Consider the following 20,918-nt stretch of genomic DNA (forward strand, 5'->3'; position numbering starts at 1 on the left):
TGCATTTAGTATTTCGAGATGGTTGAGAGAATATAACAAGCAATAGACATTGATACAAGTAAAGATGAGTAGCCATTACATGAGTTTAGTATTTCGATCGGGTTGGAATATTCTAACCTAATCATGTGCTTAAAAACCGTGTAGGGCTCGAGCTGTTTATCTACGATAAAGGAGCCACCCCCACCAAGCAGATCAACCATCTCGACATAAGCTATATAAGCTATCTATACTATCAGGTTCGAACATTTAGCAGCTCTTTCTAAGAGATCAGAATGTAGTTGGGTGAGAAAGCTCAACGCCAATGGAATGCTACCTTGACCCTACTACTTCTAACGCCCGAGGCTTCTTTAGCCTTGCAAATATATGCTAGATTCGTTCCAAAACAAGAATGGTTTGGAATCCTATTCAAACAAGAAGCTAGTGAGCAATGACATTTCCTATTCAAGTGCTCAAAACGATCTTAAATACTTAAAAAGTCATTTCAAACATACCATACTACCTTGATCCTACTACTTCTAATGCTCGAGGCTTCTTCAGCCCGACAAGTATATGTTAGATTCGTTTGAACGGGAAACGTTTGGAACCCTTTTCAAACAAGAGGCAAGTGATCAACAAAACAATGTTAAATAATTAGAAAGTCATTTCAAATATGCCCAAGAGCATGCTCTTGATATCAGATAGGCCAGATACGCATGGTGGTAATCAAGCCAGGTGGTTTTGTTTGACAAAATAATGATAAGATTGGTCTCAAAAGATGACAGAGAAGAAGCTTACAGCACAAACCTCGCCCACCTTCCGTCGCCGGCGAAGGAGTCCACATCTGAATCCATGCTCCAAAGCAAAACAACCTGCAAAGCCTGTAGCCATTGCAAACAAAAAGGGGCTTCTAGACTATGAACACTTCAACAGTGCTCTAGCCCAACAATGTCGAACAAGAAAAACTAGACTCCAAAATGACCAACAAATCTGCCATTTTCACATGAAATTATAACCCAAATCGTACATTTCACAAAAAGGATCAAGACATATCTCCCATACAATTCATTCAAAGTTCATCGTCCAAACTTCCTTGTTCTATCTTGTTCAAGGCAATGGAAGATCCTTAACGATATTTCAAAAACCAAAGAAATAAGAAATCTAGTGTTGTAATCATCTAGCTAGTCTTCTAAAAGATAGGCAGAATCATCCAACCATCGTATTTCTAAGATCGTGCATAAGAAACAATCCAACTGCTTTCAAATGCTAATTTAATCGATTCAAATCATAATGATTGTCGAATAGCAGCTGTTGAATCATAAATTGAAACTCATTTCAAACATGAATTCAACAAACAGAAACTCAAGAGACAATCAATCTAGATTCGGTTTAAACTTCTATCAATCAATAAGGAGAAAATTCTCATCGTTTGAGTAGACGAGATAGGGAGTAAATAGAAACTGAAGAGTAAAGTACACGATCTATTAAAATTTCATTGCAAGAACAACGATGAAACGACTTCCGAGTAAAACTAAAAGAACATCAATGACTAGATTTCCAAATCTCAGATATACAATCATTCGTAAAATTAACCTATGACCTAACCTCCAAACCCATACAAAGTCCTTCCCTGCCTCTTCAATGCATAAACCACATCCATAGCAGTCACCGTCTTCCTCCTAGCGTGCTCGGTATAGGTCACAGCATCGCGAATCACATTCTCGAGGAAAATCTTCAAAACTCCTCTGGTTTCTTCATAGATTAATCCACTGATACGCTTCACACCGCCTCTACGGGCTAAACGGCGAATGGCAGGCTTGGTAATGCCCTGAATGTTATCTCTCAAAACCTTCCTGTGACGCTTTGCTCCTCCTTTTCCCAAGCCCTTGCCGCCCTTTCCACGTCCAGACATTTTTTCGACTGAAGATTAGGAGAATGATGCAGAGAAATGGATGGGTTAAGCTTGAATTTTAATTTGGATGCCAAACTGAGACGTATGTGGGGAATTTATGGAAGTGCAAATCTCACGCGTGGTTTCCTGAAGTTCATCCGAGAAACACGTCGTCCGTTGGATTTTAAATTAATCGACGGTTGTGGATGTCGATCCGCGTGATACCTTTACGGATTGTGCTTTGGAAATGTATATGTGATTTTTGTTGTGGCGGGCAGTGGTGTAATTCCTTGACCCGGCCGCGGGAAGACCCAAATTACGAAATGAAAATAAACAAATTAATGATAATATAAATAACCAATTTCGAAAAATATTAATTAAATTCCAAATTTGATACCGATAGTTTTAAAATTTTAAATTTCGTATTTATAATTTCATAAATAATCAAACCTTATGAATAGTTTTAAATTTTATCAAGCTAAGGATTAATTCTAAATTTTAAATCATATAAATCTAATTTATAATTTAATCAAAAACTTATTTTTACACAAATAAATAAATTAATTGATTACTTAATAGTAATAATGTAAAAACAAGGTTGGAGTGTGCGGTGACCCGCTTTTTCTTATTTTCAGAGCTTGAATGAAACTGAATAACATTTGACAAACGAATCAAAGGACTTTATTATTGAAACGTACTTTTAATCTATTGACCGAAGGCCCTTCCACATGGAACTCCTGAAATCATTATGGCCGATCAGCAAATTGGATTATAAATGCCAATTTTCTCTCGATTCATTAATTCCTTGACTACTTTGAACAAACAAGGTCTATAAACTCGTAAATTTGATAAAACGAAGCTTCACGTGCGCATACATATATTTGGAAAAGTACAAACATACACAAAAATGGGTTAAGAAATTGTTTCCTTAGCACCCATGGAGGACTTTCATCCATCGAAAGTGAGTAAGCCCTTTGGTAATGAAGGAAGCCTTCTATTAGACCTTGCCTCCAATTCTTCGATCACAATCTCGGTTTCGATTTCGAAGGTCTTTTGCCCTAAATCAACTGCCATAGGAGATTTAAGACGAGCTCGCCACACGAAAATCTTAATCGTATGTCTACAATGCGAGTACCATCCAACTATTGACAAAAGTTGCATTCTACTACAAACGAGGATAAAATTCAAAGGACAAAATTCATGAACTATAATTGATACCACATATCATTACTAAACATGATATGAATAATCCTTCCTTTTCCTGGCTGCAAAATGCAGAACTTGGGACATTGTAGATAAAATTTGAGCTCCCCACAGTCGTCACTGGCTTCGAGTCAGACCCAAGGGAAAAAGATTCGGTTTTCGGGATCGTACGCACTGACAATAACAGCAATGAAAGCCCAAAACATAAGTATGCTTATCACGCTAGTTCTTACCATCTGATCAAAGTTTCCAGGCAAGTGATTGTCAAACTCATGCATCTGAGACCCTAAAGCTGCATCATTCCCATGGATTCCTCCAGTAATCAACTCTCTGTTTACTGCCCCAATTGTATCCAGTCGTTGTATGTCATGGATATCTACTTTTGAACATTTCGAGCAGGAGCATTTGCCACCAAGATATCTAGGTAGTGTTTGTATGTACTCAGATAAAACCTTTTTGTATGTAGTCTCCCCCTCAATTTTTAACTTTTTACGCGTAACAGGTGTCAAAATCTAAAAGAAAATTCATCATTTGTTAAGGACAACTACAAGATTACCGTAGATACAGAGCTTATAATCGATTTATGATCAAATTTTCAGCAAGGAAAGCTGGAGGAATAATCTTACTTGAATAAAAGTTTGGGCAAGGAGACGAACGACCGGAGGAAGCCGAATGATGAACAAACATCCGAGACGGTTTGGGAAGTGATCTTGCAGAAGGGAAGAACAATATCTCATCATTTGCATGGGAACTCTAAAAGGAGTTAATCCTTCACAATCCACTAAAACTGTAATTTGGGGATCTTCTGGATTTTCTGAATCAACTAGCTCAACGATCCCATGCTCTACCTGAGATACTGCAATTACAGGCATTTCAATTTTACGTAATGAAACTGAATGGTTGGAAGGAGAACTAGAAGAAAAGAAAAGAAACGATGTTCCTTTGGAATAAAGATAACGAAAGCACTTAAAAGAGTCTATCATACAGTCAATACGCTAAATAGCGATCATAATAAGTAAAGCAGATCACATTCTAAATGCAAGGGTGATACTGAATGCTAAACCGTTTTTGTTAAAAAGAAAAAGAAAATGATCACAATCAAGATTCTCGTTAGAAACTACGAGATCGATATTATCAACATTTAGCAATAGTGAAGTTTCAATCGGAACAAGATCTTTAGCATGGAAGAAAACTGTAAAGTTTGTTGATAAAATTAAGAGACGTACCGATGGCTTGGATGAAACGGGGTCTGTCTTCAGATGACAAGTTCATGCAAGCTAGCCCAAGGCGTACTATGAGACAAGGTCTGTGCTTCAGATCAAATCCATGCCAAAAGACCATGTGTGACCACATGTCAAGCTCTAAAGATGAAAGTATTTTGTAATTTTCTCTCCAACGGATTGTCTTCTTAATTGAAGATAACAAAGACGTAAAGTCGCCATTGGAAGCTGCAAAGAATCTTTGAAGCTCCTCTTCATTAAGTCTGTACGAAATAAGAATGTGATAACAAGAGCATTAAGAGAAGCCCACACATTCACGCACAATCCCACTAATAACGTCCACCATCTACACGCGCGTAGTCGAGCTAAACCAAGTGGACACGCATTAAGAGAGCGAAACTAAGAGTAACTAATTGGCGATAGATGGAAGTTTTAAGTCAAATAAAACATGGTACCTCATATGATAAAACATTGGTAGTTGTTAGTATGAACATAGGTCTTGTAGTCATAAAATTTAAGGCTAAAATTTCAGTTAAGCCTCTTCAGCCGACAACAGCTACAAAAATCTCCAGCAATTCAAACCAGAAATTACCTTTCTGGCAAATTGAAACCCTGACTTTCCAGCTCTTTAGAGAGACGAACAGACAAAGTTTCAGATTCAATGCTTTGTGGAGGCTCATCACAGGCGCTGCAAATTATGTGTACTATTTAAGAGTTAATAGAGTATAGAGATTACCGAGAACACGCAAAAGTTAAACAAAAGATCATCAACATTTGAATAGAGATGGGCATTCATGAAATGTTGGAAAATGGGAAATAGAAGATTACATTCGGAGAGTATTAATGTCGAAATGGAAATGATTTTACAACAAGAACCAAGATGTTGACAAAAATCTTGAGAAAATCGTAGAAATAAAAAATTGCTGGAATTAATAATGGAAGGATCACGTTAACTTTAAACAGGCTACAATTCAATCTTTTTAATACTTAGACGTCAAAACCTTAAACATACACAAGATTTGTTATAAAAAGAACACTGAAATAATTTTATGAATTACATACCTGAAAAGGAATAAAAATGTGTGCTGTCGATTGGGCGGTGGGGTGGAGAATCAAAATGGATTTATAGAATTCACGTACATGATAAAATAATGTTAATATTGATATTTAAATAAAGATTAAAATATCAATTTTGTTCATGTACTTCAGGACTTCTTCTATTCTAACCCATGTACTTTCAAATATTCAAATTCAGTCATTGTACTCCCAATAAATTTCAAAATTAGTCCCTACTAACAGTTCATTGTTAACATTCCATTTAAAAAAAAAAAAGTCTAAGCTTTCCCACTATAAATTATGGACGCATATTCACTTGGTGTCTTTTCTTAAATAAAAAAATATTCTTATTATCTTATCAAGTTTGATCACAATCAACCTCAAACTAATAATCACTAATTTTAAGATCGATCAAATATACAATGACTAAGTTTAGACATTTAAAAGTATAGAGACAATGAATGAGAACCAGAGTACAGGGACAAAAATGGTATTTTAACCTTAAAAAGAAATTATATACATTATTTAATAAAAATATACGGTAAAACCATACTATTAAGTACCCTACATACATAATGAGGCATTTCAATAAATAAAAAAACGGTAATAGAATGATATCAAAGATCAAGAGCAAAAAAAATAGTGCATGAATAATTCTGAGTACCCTGGTGCCATCTCATTACAGTACCTTGCATTTGTAGACGAGTTTACTGAGGATAGTTCTGAGTACATTTCAGAATATGAAGGGGAATCACTGATGTCATCTGAGTCTCCACCCATAGGCTCTGTCCGATCAGAGAGCGATGTCGCTATTGATAGTACAAGTAATGGCTTTGACAACACCTGGAAAAATAAAGATAATATAAAATCTGTTGAAGAAATGGTATATATTAAGAGTTTAAGACGGTAAGAACAGGAATCATTCATCCGTAATCCAAAGTTCAGGTGACTACATCTGCACTTCTTGCCATCTTAACAAAAGCAACTGGAGGATGTAGATCATGCACATGCTTGCAGGAGTAATATTAGCAAGGAAGTGAAGTTTTGTGTTAGGAAGGAGAAACTAGATTCTAGTTCATATTTCATGAATTAGCATAGCATCCAGTTCTACGTTTGAACCATTATTTGAAACGAACCAATTGTGGTAAGTACTCCTCATTATCATGTCCAATGGAGAAAAGGGTCTACAGAATTAACTTCCAAGGAGCAGGTTATGACCATTATCAAGACATAAAAGAGAACATGCCTAATACACACATTGCACATACAAGTAAACACAAAAAATGATGTGAGGACCAGAATAAGCAGAGAACTTGAAGATATAGGAATGCTTATTGCTTACTGAGGCTGCTTCCTCAAGGCACAAGTTAACTTCGTTTGTTCTCACAAAACAGACCAGTGAACATTTCAACAAGTAGTAGCTAGGCTTGTGCATCAAAATTACGAAATGATGGTCATAATAAATCAAGAAGTTAACAGCACAGACCTGCATGCCTTTGACTAAACAGCTGAAAGGAGCCCATCTCTGAATCCACTTAAATGGCGGGTAGCAAAGAACCTGAAGAGCTTGAAGTCCTCGCCAAGCAAAAGGACACCTAGACTTTGAGAACCTTCGAACCATCTCTAGCGCAATAATTTTCAGCAAGAAAAATGTCACCTGACCAGCAGCACCATTGGCAATTCTGCTCTGTCTAAGTGAAGTTACACTCCGAATAGCATTCCTCGAAAATGCTTTTGAGTGAGAAACACCAATAAAGCACCTTCTAAATTTTCTACTTCCACCACCAACATCAACTTCAGATATCATGCCTGATCCTGAACTAGGTAACGTGTCTTCCATCGAAAAATTATTATTAATTTGCAAGCAGTTCTTCACTTAAGAGAACTGTTTGAAGATGCAAAATGATCTGCTATCCTTTTTGCTGAAATTGCTACAAACTATGGGATCCTCCACAAATAAGGAAGAACCGCCATTAAAAAAAATCCCCATGTATCATCCGTAGAGAATCTGTGAAAGGACTATAACAGTACAGACTTCAGAAATGAACATCGCCGAAAATTTGTCAACCTGCAAAATCGAAATCAAATTACCACACGCACATCTGACTCGAAGAGAAAGACGATCAAATGCATTTACACTGACAGAACGACAAAAATGTAAAAAGAAAAACTAAATCGATGACGATCCCCAAAAAAAACGGACTACAAAGACCCTGGCAATTGTTTACAAAACTTCCCCTAGAAACCTATTTCCGCACTCGAACAAACCGGAAACATACGCACAACGAACGATACAAACTCTCACGTTAACATTTGCAAGACGGAGTTTGATCGACAACAAGATCATCATTGTTCGTTAAGTCAAGTAAGCATCCAGATAATTCAATGTTCACAATTAAAAACAACGAATTAAGGAAAAAGGAAAAAGGAAAACGAGTACCAGCGAAATGTTGGCGTGATTTCTGAGCGGAGGACGGCATTTCTCCAGAGAGGAGATTTGGAAAACCAGAGAGAGAAATGACGATCAAAGAGAGGAGAGAGTGAGCTACGAGGACGATGAACACGCGGGAAGCTGGAAATGCGTACACGTGACCTTTAGGCGCCTTATTTTCCTACTTTTTTGGGTTCGTTAGACTGGCTCGACAAAAATAAATAAATAATAATAATAATATTTAAAATATTGTTAAATTTTAAACAATTTAATTAATATCTTTAAATTTTTTTAAAAAAATTAAAAATATTTTTACGATCAATAATATGATTAATAAATACATTTGAAACTTTAAAATAGCATTAACCTTCTAAAAAATATTTATTATGATATTTATAATCTTTTTAATATTAATTTTAAAATTGAGTATCACTAAAATTTTGAGATATTTTTTAAACAAGTTAAAATTTATTTTTTAAACTATTTTAAAAAATCAATAGTTTTTTTTATAAAAAAATATACGAAAAAAAAATGTAAGTATTTTTTTTTTTTTAAGTTAAAACTTTGAAACAATATAAACTTCAACTAGATTTTTATTAATTTAGCTATATTAAATATACTATACCACGTGGCACCATTCGATCGATCAGCAACATGCAAGAGTTCCACGTGTACACGTTCCCAATCCACGTTGGTGTCCACGTGTGCCCATCGTCCCCTGAAACAAATTAGCTTCGCGTTCATAATCATCTTCATCATCTTCACCATGCTCCACAGTTCAGTGCTCTCTCAATCCATTAACAATGTCGTCCAATCTCAAGCCAACCTTCGCATACACGATTATCTACGTCAAGGACGTCGCGAAATCAGTCGATTTCTACTCCAAAGCCTTCGGTTTCACCGTCCGCCGCCTCGATCATTCCAACAGGTAATCAAAACCCTAAATCATCACTGCAACAATCGATAAAATCCATAACAAATCACGAAAGATCGCTTCGTTTTCGATACAGGTGGGGAGAGCTCGAGAGCGGAGGAACTACCATCGCATTCACACCTCTGCACCAACACGAAACAGAGGATCTCACCGGCGAAGTCCAAATCCCATCCTCCAATCGCGAACGAAACCCTATCGAGATCTGTATCGATTATCCCGATGTGGATGCGGCCTATCAGGTAAAATTGGAGCCACATTTTGATTCCTGTATCTCAATTGATTGATTCGATGCCAGAATTTACCGATTTGAGAGAAAGTTGTTCGGATTTTTCGTGGTTATCAGAGGGCGGTGGAGAATGGTGCGGCGGCGGTGAGCCAGCCGGAGGCGAAAGAGTGGAAGCAGAGAGTAGGATATGTACGGGACATTGATGGAATGGTGGTGCGGATAGGTAGCCATGTGAATCAACCAAAACAGAACTGAATTACGCACTCTTCTTCTTCTTCTTCTTCTTCTTCAACCGAATAACAAATATGAATAAATCTGTTATTTCTAGCTCTGTTTATTTCATTTTTTAAATATTCTTAATTAGTTTAATGGATTTTTTCATGTTAAAAAAACACGTATAATTATTGTTCTATAATATTATATTATTTATAATACATTATATTTTAATTCAATAAAAAAAATCGAATTTATAATCTAATATGTTATATTTTTATTCCACTTTCTTTTATTTAATATTAAAGTTTTAATTGTTTTCTTTATTAGAAAATTCATGAATTATTTAATTGTTTTAAATATATATAATCATGTAAAAGCAACCTTAAATTCGAACGTTCCATGGGGATATTTTTTATGCTTCTACTAAAAAATTTATGTTATGTTGATGAGGTGATATATGCTATGGCATGATAGGTTTCCACGTCCTTATAAGAAATATTAGTAGGGATTTCATAACTCATCCCTTGGGTCTAATGTCTTCGTTGGCATGCCTCTCAAATCGTTGTGAAATTTCACAATTTACCTTTTGGGATTTAACGTCTTCGTTGGTATATCACCTAGTGTTTGACTTTGGTACCATTTGTAACAATTCAAATTATCGCTAGTAGATTGTTCGCTTTGGTTTGATACGTATCACCGTTAGCCTCACAATTTTTAAAACGCGTCTAGCATGCCATCGATGTGAAATTTCACAATTTATCCTTTGGGGTCCAACATTGGTACATCACCTAGTGTTTGGCTCTGATACCATTTGTAACAACTCAAATTACCGCTAGCAGATTGTTCGTTTTGGTTTGTTACCTGTGAGCCTCATAATTTTTAAAACGTTGTTAGAGAGAGATTTTTACATCCTTATAAGGAATGTTTCGTTTTCTCTCTAATCGATATGAGATCTCGAGCTTATGAGCTCAAAAAATGGTAGAAACCTTCGTAGTAACACGAAACAAGAACGATAGCACTTCCATTGCAAAGAAAGGAAAACACAATCATCAGGTAGCAGTTGAGCCAAATCAATGCATTTAGAATCTGATTGTATAAACAAAGATTCAATCTTGCAGTTAAGCTTAGTGTTATCAGTTGAAGATGCAGAGAGCACAAACATTTATCAGCAGGAACTGTTTTCTATTCTGAAGGAGATCATAATGTTTGGTATTTAAATCAAAGGAAAACGGATTAAAACATATTTTCCCTTTAAATTTCACAAAAATCATCTGTTTTGTTTGCTACACCACTGGAAAATGACAATCAACAGTACCCTTTAAGATAACACGAGCTCGTTTGCTCCGAGATGAGGGCGAAGGCAAACAGGAACTTCATGTTCTTCTGGACCAACGCGATGTTTAGGCACCATTATCTCTAGACCGGTACCCGACTCATCTCCATAAGCTTCTAGCTTTGCATCGTCTGGAATCCTGGTTGGCAATGGAATTTCCCTTATGAACTCTCCGGGAGGGCAGTGTTCGGGCGATGGATCGGTGAGCTTGAATGTTCTGTCGTTTCTTTTCAGAAAGGGCATGCAGCCACTGCTCACTGATGTTATCTTTACAACCCCATGAGTTAGGTTGTTCCACCAAGTCACTTTAACCCGTTTTAGATCGGCTAAAGGCAAGCTAACGATTATCAAATACGCTTGCTCGTCCTCGTAGATAGTTTTCGCAGCTGTAACCGGACCGTATACGTTCCTCATTACCCCACTGAAATCGTTTAACCACGGAGGCTCGACAGGATGGATTTCTGTATCTTGAACTCTCTCATTAGGCTGGTTAATGAGCAAACAATAATCCTCATCATTACCATGTAGAAATGCATCCTTCTTCCGCTTGTTTCCTTTTGGCGACAGATCCATTCCTCCACCATTTACATGGCTCGTTGGTTGAGTTGACAGGTTAAAACTAGTCCCATTTAACAATTTTCTCGGAGGAGGAGCATGGGAGTTGGTCTTCAATGGAGGAAGGGGTCTTTCCAGCTCAAATTCGGTGCTGGGAAGGTTCCTCCATGAACAAAACTCGCTTGCTTCTGGCGGGACAGAGAAGTTAAGATCCCTCCCTGTAAGTTCCATCCATCTTTTCTGCTGCTCGTCGTCAAGACCTTTAAGATTCGGCAATGGAACGAACTTAATGCCATGCACACATTGAGGATTCGACAGGCCCCTGTAATGCTTTCGTTGCATCCTATGAGACCGAACAAACCCCCTATCGACACAGTAAGGGAAAGGGCGTTCGCCTTGACGAGAATGCCCATTCATATAGCTCCTAAGCTGCATTTTACCCAATGCATTCTCTGGCCTTTCCTTAAAAACCCACATATACATATTCTCCATATCATGTTGAACCATGAACACATCAAGCTCTAGATCAGACTTGTCAAATCCAGAAACTCCATTACCGTCATGCACGATTTTGCTCTTCGATTTCTCGTTCAACACGGGCTTGAAATAATAACTAAAGAAAAACCAAGCACCCCACACACTATCTAATCTCTTGGAAAACTTGCGTCCAGTTTTGGGCAGGATAAGAAGAGCATCCGTTTCATTCATCTGAGTTCCTAGACTAACATCCAACATATCAAAAGGCTCTGATTTCCAGGATTGTGGAGGAGGGCTGCGCTCAGCTGAAAGAGGAAGATTAATGTCCGGTGGTCGGGAAAGAACAATTGGCCGTTTAAACTCTCGCTTGAGTTCTTCATGAGACATAGAACTTGAATCCATCGACAATAAGGTAGATGGATGGTGATTTTCCATGGATAAACTTGTTAGCAAATCTTCTCCCATGTTCTCTCAGCGCTTAACCCTCAAAGAATCCTAAGTTTCAGCAAGAACAAACTATCTCCCAGCCTCCTCCAAATTCTAAACTCTCACCTCATAACACATCCATACAAATCCAGATTCCCAGACAAAATCAAACGCAACTACAATCAACACTTTTCACCACCAAATTACACCACAACATCAACAATCGAAATTGAAAATTTCTCCTCTGAAATTTTCCGATGAATATAGACGAAAACAAAACGAAAACCTAGACGGATATGAACAATAAACTTGCAGACAGCAGAATCCCAACAACAGAGGCAAAATAGAATCAATAATTCCGATGAATATAGAACAAGAACACGAAACAAAAAAACTTACAATAAGTATCGAGTTCGAGAAATTAGAGATATCAAAAGCGATTCAAATTCGGAGATGGATATCCAAATTCTCAGAATTACAGCCCTCTTTTACACACCGCAAAGACAGCGCTCATCCTCCCCCAAATCCAATCCAAAGCCCTCCGGAGCCGAGAAGGAGAGAAGTGACAGAGTTAGAGGAGAACAGCGATAACGGTGTCCGTTAATCAGACCGCTTAGCTTCGACGGAGTTATTGTGGAGTAGGTTAAAGATCCCGACGGCGCTTACTAGCGGTGACGGCGCTTATTTTCATTTTTTCCATCTTTGCCCTTTTCAAGGCCGTACATGTAAGTAGAATATGGGCCATGGGCTTTTACTTTCTTTTCTGGCCCATTTTAAGTATTTGGCCCAACAACTCTGCCCTTTTAAAAAATAATTTTATAATTAAAAAATAAAAACTTTATTGAACTAAAATCCACACGCTTGGACCAAACCCACACGTGTGAGGTGCATCCATTTTGTTCCAAAATTCCCCCAAAAGACGAACCGCGCTCAATTCATATATAAAATTGCTTCTTAGATTTTATTTCCTTCCGTTTCTTAGTTGAATCTCTGTGGCTTTCGTTCGTGTTCATCTGTTGGATGGTTTCTCATATTAAAATATGATTTGGTTCTTCGTTCGAATCTGTTGATTCTTGCCGCTCCACCGTTCTTTTGGCTTTTTTAAAGGTAACTTCCCTTTTCCCTACGCGTTATTCTCTATGGATGAGCTTGCTGGAATTAGTTTACTCGTTGTTCCATTACAGATTACGAAGTGATTGTTTTGCTGTAATTATCCGTTCTTGCTGGTTCTTTTACGCTTTTTTTTCTGCTTTATAGCTAGTTACAGTGCTGGATTTAGGGTTTTTAACATTTTCTGGTCCTGTTTTTGGGGTTTTAGATTGTGGATTTCCTATTTCATCTGTTGAGTGTTTAAATGATCGAGAAAAAGTTTGAGGAGTTCGAGATTTGAGGTTTTTTTTTTATACGTAATGGTGGAGATGTGAGATTGTTCTCAATTTTGGGGAAAATGGATTCATTCAAAGGTTTGGGAATTGTGTTGAGCTTTGTTTTTGGATTCCTTCTGTTTGCTCTCTTTGCAGAGCTTTTCTATTTTCTTTGGTGGAAGAAAAGAAGATTCACTTTAGAAGATGAAGATAAATTCACCAAATATGTAAAGAAATTCTTTCGCCATATTTGTTTGAATTGGAAAAGGAGTTCTTCTTCTTCTCCTTCTTTTTCTTCTCCTCTGCAATTCAACGATTCCAGAGGAAATCAGTTGAATTCAGAGCTGAGAAATCAAGAATCTGAGATTGAAAATGGCTGCAACAAGGATTTGTTGTTGTTGAAGTCAGGTGGAGGAGATGGGGCGGCGGGGGCGTTAGATCCGGCGAGGCTGTATAATCTTTTAGGGCCACCGAGCTTTCTTTGTTCCATTAAAGAGGAAACCAAAGAAGATTTAGAGTCCGAAGATAGAAGTAGGAAGGGATCGAGAGCAAGAAGCTTAAGTGATATGTCTCATTTTGTGTCCCCTTTGCCTTCTCCTCCATTGAAAGCACCATGTCCATTAAACCCTTTCAGTTCTTTCAAACACCCTGAATTCAATATAAACACTGTGACTCTCTTTGAATCATCAGCAGAATTAGATTTGAACATGGGTTTACCTTCATCTCCTTCAAAATTTAGGTTCCTAAGGGAGGCAGAAGAGAAACTGTACAGAAGATTAACTGAAGAAGCTCTGCATAAGGCTTGTAAAAATGGTGGGTCAGCTCAGGATTCTGAAACTAAAGCCCTTTCCAATCCCAAAATGATAGTTGTAGACGACGACGACGATAACGACAACAATCGGTTTTGGTGTACAAATGAGAAAAAGCCTCAATATCATCAAATGTCACAGTGTTCTTCAAGTTCTTCACAGGTTCTTCCTCTAGCTTCTTCTCCTTCAGGGCATAGATTTAATAATGCTTCATTACATAGGTCCTAAACTTATCTTAAAAGCTTAATTGTAAGTTAGTAAATCAAAATCTTCCTTTCACGTTTTTTTTTTCAGGGCGGAGATTGAATCACAGGTATTGATAATTGGTGTCTTATCCACTATGCTCGACTTTCTAAAAAGAAAAAAAAACATTTTTTTTTCTTTAGTCTATATCCATAAGTGTTACTTGAACATAGTGGATAAAATATTTGATGTAAATTTTGTATTTAGCATAGAAGTAACTTTCTTTAATTATTTTTTATTTATTTTTTTGTTTAAAAATTATTATTGATATGGCTATAATTACAAATATGTCTTTTAACTTTGCTTACTGTCTTAAAAATATTTTTATTCTTTTAAAATTTACAATACTACGTTTGATGGTTCGTAAAAGTTCACTACTGTTGAAATCCATTAAAATTTTGGATGGCAGCTGAGACCTAGAACTTTCGGTGTACATTCAACTCGGCAACTTGGACCAACCCAATTCGAACTATAAGGGTTGGGTTGAGTTGGATTAGCTTTTTGGGTTGGTTTAGGTTCATTTATTTGAACCCGAACACTCATCACAACTCGACCGATATTTAGAAGGCAAAACATAGTGATATTGGACCCACCATGGTGGTTCTGTTTCAAGCTTCAAATATTAATATGAAGCTAACCAACACATTATTAAAAATTTAATATAAATATAAACAAAAAGAAATTACAGAGATTTGAACTCTGGACGCTGGTTGGATTAGGTTATGTTTGGTCCAAAGCTATTAACTCAGATATTGGGCCGGAGACCAGTAGAAAATGGATCAAGTCCAAAATAAATGGGCCATAAGAACCGACCCAAAACTATGAACTCGAATATTGGGCCAGAGCCCAGTAGAAAACGGATCAAGTCAGAAATAAATGGGCCATAAAAGAACGGCCCAATAGCCAACAACTCTATCTAGATTATAGAAAGGCTCACGTAGCACTAATACAAAAAGTAAAACTCGTGCTCCGGGTATGTGCACGATCATATTAATACGAGTATGATTTTGAGCTGCACAGATTAGAAACGTGTATCGAAAAAGTATAAACTAACAGTCGACCAAACCATAAGTTCTTAGTTTGGCTTATTGCAGTACTTGTCGTGTTCTTGACCACAATAAGGTTTAAGAACAAGTGGAATTAAATCAAAACACTCATGAACAAGTCGACCAAACCAGCAAGAATGAAGTGATAAGTAGTGTCTCTATCAGTGGAAAAACAATTCGACGTGGCTGTATCGTAAATAACCGTCGGATGTTGATTTCAAAATCTGCACGTAAATTTTATCTTCACATATCTAACGGTGCAAAACCGACGACAACGATCTATGGAACGAGTGAGACTGGGTCAAAGACAACATAAAAGAAGGACCGCACTGGCAGTGCTCTTTTGAAGCCTTTTCTTTTGGGTGCATCATCCCATGCATCCCATGCATTACGTGATCAATCAAAACTAACACATATAGATGCTGACATCCACTCTCTCTCTCTTTACATATATATATATATATATATATATATATATATATATATATAAAATTAAAGTACCTTTATCCATCTAGGAAGCAAGGGAAGGCCATAGCGGGGCCACTCGTGTCGAACCCATGGTGTTCGTGGTGGTGGTGATAGTGGAGGAGGATGAAGAGAAATGGTCCTTTTCTTCCATCGTCCACATAATAGAGTCGTGTCGTGTCGTGTGTAAATACAGATTGAGTTTGACGTATAACGTAACAATTCTATACTATTTTCGTTCATACATACTTTATTGTCGGCTCGAGACCCTCTCAATTGGGTCATCCCGAGGTCTTATGCAGAGGCAGCTACATGCCAACGTCCTCTCGAATTAGGGTTTCTCTTCATTCTTTCTCGAAAAAATAGGAATTATGAGATGTATTAATAAAATAAAATAATTAAAGAATTAGAGGCAACTGGAATTTTAATTATTTTTTATAAAAAGAAAAAGATGGATAATATTTGGGTGCAATTATTATTTACTTTTTGTATGTGTATGTGTTTTATTTATGAGTGAAATTAATTGAGGAAGGAACCAAAGCATCTGCCTGCCACAATTTTAAAGTGACATTTTGTAATGGGTCTAAAAGACAGCTACACGACAAACAAACCCCACCTTTTTTTTTTTCCTTTTTTTTTTCTAGAAAAAAATATATTTAATTTTATTTTTGTATAATTTAATTTTTTTCATCATTTACTTGTGGTTTTATGATTTTTTTTTCTTAAATAAATAATATTTATTTAGTTAAAAAAAAGTTGTTTTTTGTAATTTCTAAAGGAATAATGCTTTTATTTCCTTTGTTTAAACTTAATCACTTAGTTAAAAAGTGATTAAGAGGGAACTTTTTGTAATGATCTTATCCATATTAATTAAAAATAAAATTATAACTTAATCTCTCGATTAAAGTAATTATGAAACTAAAAGTTATAATTTTATTTTTCATCTAAACATGATTTAGGTTTGTGAGATTCATCCTATATTCGTGTGTGAAGGTCGTCATCGTCATTGCAGTTAGACTTTGTTATTAATTTTTTTGACATACGTTCTTCGTAGTGTGATAAGGGATTTGTAACAGTTTAAGTTCACCGCTAGTATATATTATCCGTTTTAGCCTGTTACGTATTGATTTCAGTCTCACAGTTTTAAAACGCGTCTATTAGGGAGAGGTTTCCGTACCCTTTATATGGAATGTTTCGTTTCTCTTTTCAATCGATGTGGGATCTTTTTAGCCTCATAGTTTTAAAACGCGTCTATTAAAGAGAGGTTTCCACACTGAAATGTTTAATTTGTTTATCTGATCGATGTGAGATCTCAGGAATGAAACCTCCGACTTTGAAGCTAAGTTAAATCATTTGAAAATCCACCAATTGGGTATCTTTTTTTTCAATCTAATTGTGAATCTTTCATGATTTGGAGTGATCCCACCATGAAACCCTAATTGAGAAACTAATTGGGCATATAAAAAAATTTAATCTTTTTGCTTTTTTAGAACAATTAATCAAATCTCTCTCTCTCCCTCTCTCTCTCTCTCTCTCTTAATCTCTCTCCATCTCTCTCTCTCTCTCTCTTAATCTCTCTCCATCTCTCTCTCTCCTAATCTCTCTCCATCTCTCTCTCTCCTAATCTCTCTCTCTCTCCTAATCTCTCTCTCTCCTAATCTCTCTCTCTCTCCTAATCTCTCTCTCTCCTAATCTCTCTCCTAATCTCTCTCCATCTCTCTCTCTCTCTTAATCTCTCTCTCCCTCTCTCTCTCCCTCTCTCTCTCCTAACTCTCTCTCTCCCTCTCTCTCTCCTAACTCTCTCTCCCTCTCTCTCTCTCACTCTCACTCTAACTCTCCCTCTCTCACTCTCCCTCTCTCTCTCTCTCTCTCTCTCTCTCTCTCTCTCTCTCTCTCTCTCTCTCTCTCTCTCTCTCTCTCTCTCTCTCTCTCTCTCTCTCTCTCTCTCTCTCTCTCTCTCTCTCTCTCTCTCTCTCTCTCTCTCTCTCTCTCTCTCTCTCTCTCTCTCTCTCTCTCTCTCTCTCTCTCTCTCTCTCTCTCTCTCTCTCTCTCTCTCTCTCTCTCTCTCTCTCTCTCTCTCTCTCTCTCTCTCTCTCTCTCTCTCTCTCTCTCTCTCTCTCTCTCTCCCTCTCTCTCTCTCTCTCTCTCTCTCTCTCTCTCTCTCTCTCTCTCTCTCTCTCTCTCTCTCTCTCTCTCTCTCTCTCTCTCTCTCTCTCTCTCTCTCTCTCTCTCTCTCTCTCTCTCTCTCTCTCTCTCTCTCTCTCTCTCTCTCTCTCTCTCTCTCTCTCTCTCTCTCTCTCTCTCTCTCTCTCTCTCTCTCTCTCTCTCTCTCTCTCTCTCTCTCTCTCTCTCTCTCTCTCTCTCTCTCTCTCTCTCTCTCTCTCTCTCTCTCTCTCTCTCTCTCTCTCTCTCTCTCTCTCTCTCTCTCTCTCTCTCTCTCCCTCTCTCTCTCTCTCTCTCTCTCTCTCTCTCTCTCTCTCTCTCTCTCTCTCTCTCTCTCTCTCTCTCTCTCTCTCTCTCTCTCTCTCTCTCTCTCTCTCTCTCTCTCTCTCTCTCTCTCTCTCTCTCTCTCTCTCTCTCTCTCTCTCTCTCTCTCTCTCTCTCTCTCTCTCTCTCTCTCTCTCTCTCTCTCTCTCTCTCTCTCTCTCTCTTCCTTTGTATGAGGACATCCACTTCTCTTTATTGAGCACTTAAAGCACACAACCCAAAACAAAAGTTGAGAAGAGGCAACTCCCAAGAAACTTCCTCCCTCCTCTCAAAAACCCTAATTTTTGCACAATCAAAACAAAAAGATATCAAAAGAACATGGTGAAATGAGAGCTTAAAGCCTCTCTCTTCTTGCCTTTGCCTTTCTCTCAAATGAGTATCATCTCTATGCCCCTAATACCCATCCTTCAACCCTTTATGTAAAGACCCAACAACAAAACATCACAAATTGATACCCCTCATGGCTCACTCTTCCCTTCCAATCTTCTTAGATCCTCCAAATTGGCAACAGGTAACGTTTTCATTCATCTTCTTTCTTCAATTTCATTTGCAAATATACCCTTCAACTCTTTATTAATTACCCAATTGGAAGAACATCAAAAGATGCCACCTTTCTCCTTTTTTTTTTTGGTTCTAATTCTCTTCTTGAATATACCCTTTGAATGTTTTTAAAATTAACCTAATGGGTTTTTTTCTTTTGGGATTTTTTTGAATCAGCCACCTTCAACAAATGATAATCATCAAGACCCACGTCAACTTCCGGCGTTTTTACCACCGCCGCCGCCGCCTCCGCCGTCTACGGCAGCTCAAGGAGGCGGAATTCGGCCGGGTTCTATGGCGTATAGAGCGCGGTTGGCGATGTTACCGCAGCCAGAGGCACTGAAATGCCCTCGTTGTGATTCTACAAACACTAAATTTTGCTATTTCAATAATTACAGCCTTTCTCAGCCGCGCCACTTCTGTAAAGCCTGCCGCCGGTACTGGACCCGCGGCGGCGCTCTTAGAAATGTCCCCGTCGGTGGAGGGTTCCGTAAGAACAAGAAGAAGAAGAAATCTAACCCTCCTAAGTCCCCCACTGCCTCTCAACCTGAAATGGGTAAGCTTCAATTTTATTTATTTATTTATAATTTAACAATATTTCGATCCCGATCTCAAAATTTAAGCTGATAGATTATTCCGAGTAAAAAATTCAACCGAAGAATTATAATTTTCTTTCTCGATTAATGAAAATATTCTCAACTTTTATTATTTTAATTTTTCGAAATTAGCAAAAGTACACGAATCAAACGATTAATCATAGTCAATAATACACTAATAATTTAAGGTAAATTGTTCGATCGAGCTAATATCAAGGTAAAGATCGAACATTTAGCTCTTTTCGAAATTATCTCAACTATGTTCGAATCGATCATGATTTCACTCCCAAACCCAAAAATTGAAAAAGAAAAAAAAGGGTTATAAAAGTATTTAATTTTTTATTTTATAAATAAATAAACAATTTCCCATTGTGTTTTTTAAGGTAATTCGAGACCAATAATGTCGAGGAGCTGCAACATTGAGAGCAGCAGTACAATGAGCCACTTCCCACCGTCATTTCCATCTCTCCACCACCATATTTCCCGTTTTGGAGCTGCTGCAAACAGCTCAGCCGTGAACTTCGCCGGAACTCACATGAATTCCGGCAGGGAAATGGAGCAATGGCAGCGATCTCAACAACAGCAGCCATTCTTCGTCGCTGGACTCGAACCTCCGGCCGCCACCGCCACTGCATTCCCACAAAACTTCCAAACAGAAGGCGGCAGCAACAACAACAACTTCGGCGGTAACCACCTAACACAATCTGGTGGTTTACACTATAACTGTCATCAACAGCTTCAGAATGTGACACCCTTTTCGAGGATTCCGATGAAAAATGAAGAACAAGGAATATTATCGAACTTGTTACGACAAGATCAAAACGGGGAGTTTTGGGGAGGTGACCATCAAAATTCATGGACGGATTTGTCGGCGCTTAGCTCTTCTTCAAGCAGCCATCTTTTGTAAGAATTTTTAATGTAACCTTAAAACAAAAAAAAAAACATCAACATAAATAATCTTAGATCGTGCTGTCTTTTGCCTTGTCTTGTTTTTTTTTTTTTTTTTTTAATCGAATTATTTGTTTAATGTCACATATTTTTATATAATGTTACATGTTATTTCATGGTTTATTTATTTATTTTTTGCAAAAAATATGAGATGTTTATGGGGTTTTATGATCTGGCTTGCATTAATTTAATTCAATTTTAAACTTTTTGGAATTGTAATCCATTAATTTAAGATTAACGTAAGAACGTCGATTAATAAATTGCCTAATAATTTGAATGATCGAAAGATTTTTCGATGATTATATTGATATTTTCATAAGCCCATAAATTTAATATTAACATAATGGGTAAAATCGACATTTCCATTATATAAGCTACAAAATATCGTTAATATAAATATAATACAAAAAAAAAAGTTTTGGTTGTCTAGAGCTAAATTGGGTTGCATTCAGGTTCTTGAGTCTTCGACCTCAACA

At 37.2% G+C, this 20,918-nt stretch overlaps 6 protein-coding genes across 7 annotated transcripts; 3 read left to right on the forward strand and 3 right to left on the reverse strand.

Moving 5' to 3' along the window:
• Positions 1–1,379: 1,379 nt before the first annotated feature.
• On the reverse strand, positions 1,380–1,964 carry LOC111448548 (histone H4). Its single transcript, XM_023088214.1, has one exon. The coding sequence runs from the start codon at positions 1,886–1,888 to the stop codon at positions 1,577–1,579; it is 312 nt and encodes a 103-aa protein (XP_022943982.1). The 5' UTR covers positions 1,889–1,964; the 3' UTR covers positions 1,380–1,576.
• A 747-nt stretch (positions 1,965–2,711) lies between these two features.
• LOC111448152 (phosphatidylinositol/phosphatidylcholine transfer protein SFH5-like) lies at positions 2,712–7,943 on the reverse strand. Of its 2 annotated transcripts, XM_023087601.1 has the most exons (7): positions 7,787–7,943; positions 6,833–7,414; positions 6,035–6,189; positions 4,883–4,978; positions 4,297–4,553; positions 3,697–3,926; positions 2,712–3,582 (listed from the first exon to the last, which is right to left on the reverse strand). In XM_023087601.1, exons 2-7 carry the CDS (start codon positions 7,184–7,186, stop codon positions 3,202–3,204), a joined length of 1,473 nt encoding a protein of 490 aa, XP_022943369.1. In that variant the 5' UTR covers positions 7,187–7,414; positions 7,787–7,943; the 3' UTR covers positions 2,712–3,201. The 2 variants fall into 2 exon arrangements, with proteins under 2 accessions (XP_022943369.1, XP_022943370.1); XM_023087602.1 differs by lacking the exons at positions 6,833–7,414; positions 7,787–7,943 and adding an exon at positions 6,689–6,821.
• Positions 7,944–8,513: 570 nt separating this feature from the next.
• LOC111448801 lies at positions 8,514–9,274 on the forward strand. The gene is made up of 3 exons (XM_023088554.1): positions 8,514–8,705; positions 8,788–8,950; positions 9,055–9,274. Exons 1-3 carry the CDS (start codon positions 8,581–8,583, stop codon positions 9,190–9,192), a joined length of 426 nt encoding a protein of 141 aa, XP_022944322.1. The 5' UTR covers positions 8,514–8,580; the 3' UTR covers positions 9,193–9,274.
• Positions 9,275–10,358: 1,084 nt separating this feature from the next.
• On the reverse strand, positions 10,359–12,548 carry LOC111448993. Its single transcript, XM_023088812.1, has one exon. It carries the CDS (start codon positions 11,981–11,983, stop codon positions 10,472–10,474), a length of 1,512 nt encoding a protein of 503 aa, XP_022944580.1. The 5' UTR covers positions 11,984–12,548; the 3' UTR covers positions 10,359–10,471.
• Positions 12,549–13,064: 516 nt separating this feature from the next.
• On the forward strand, positions 13,065–14,478 carry LOC111448700. Its single transcript, XM_023088402.1, has 2 exons — positions 13,065–14,279; positions 14,412–14,478. Exons 1-2 carry the CDS (start codon positions 13,392–13,394, stop codon positions 14,421–14,423), a joined length of 900 nt encoding a protein of 299 aa, XP_022944170.1. The 5' UTR covers positions 13,065–13,391; the 3' UTR covers positions 14,424–14,478.
• A 4,103-nt stretch (positions 14,479–18,581) lies between these two features.
• Positions 18,582–20,420, forward strand: LOC111448169 (dof zinc finger protein DOF3.6-like). The gene is made up of 3 exons (XM_023087621.1): positions 18,582–18,869; positions 19,076–19,454; positions 19,878–20,420. Exons 1-3 carry the CDS (start codon positions 18,819–18,821, stop codon positions 20,399–20,401), a joined length of 954 nt encoding a protein of 317 aa, XP_022943389.1. The 5' UTR covers positions 18,582–18,818; the 3' UTR covers positions 20,402–20,420.
• The last annotated feature ends 498 nt before the right edge of the window (positions 20,421–20,918 follow it).

The sequence above is a fragment of the Cucurbita moschata genome, unplaced genomic scaffold (assembly GCF_002738365.1).
Source record: "Cucurbita moschata cultivar Rifu unplaced genomic scaffold, Cmos_1.0 Cmo_Scf00010, whole genome shotgun sequence".
Classification (NCBI taxonomy): Eukaryota; Viridiplantae; Streptophyta; class Magnoliopsida; order Cucurbitales; family Cucurbitaceae; genus Cucurbita; species Cucurbita moschata.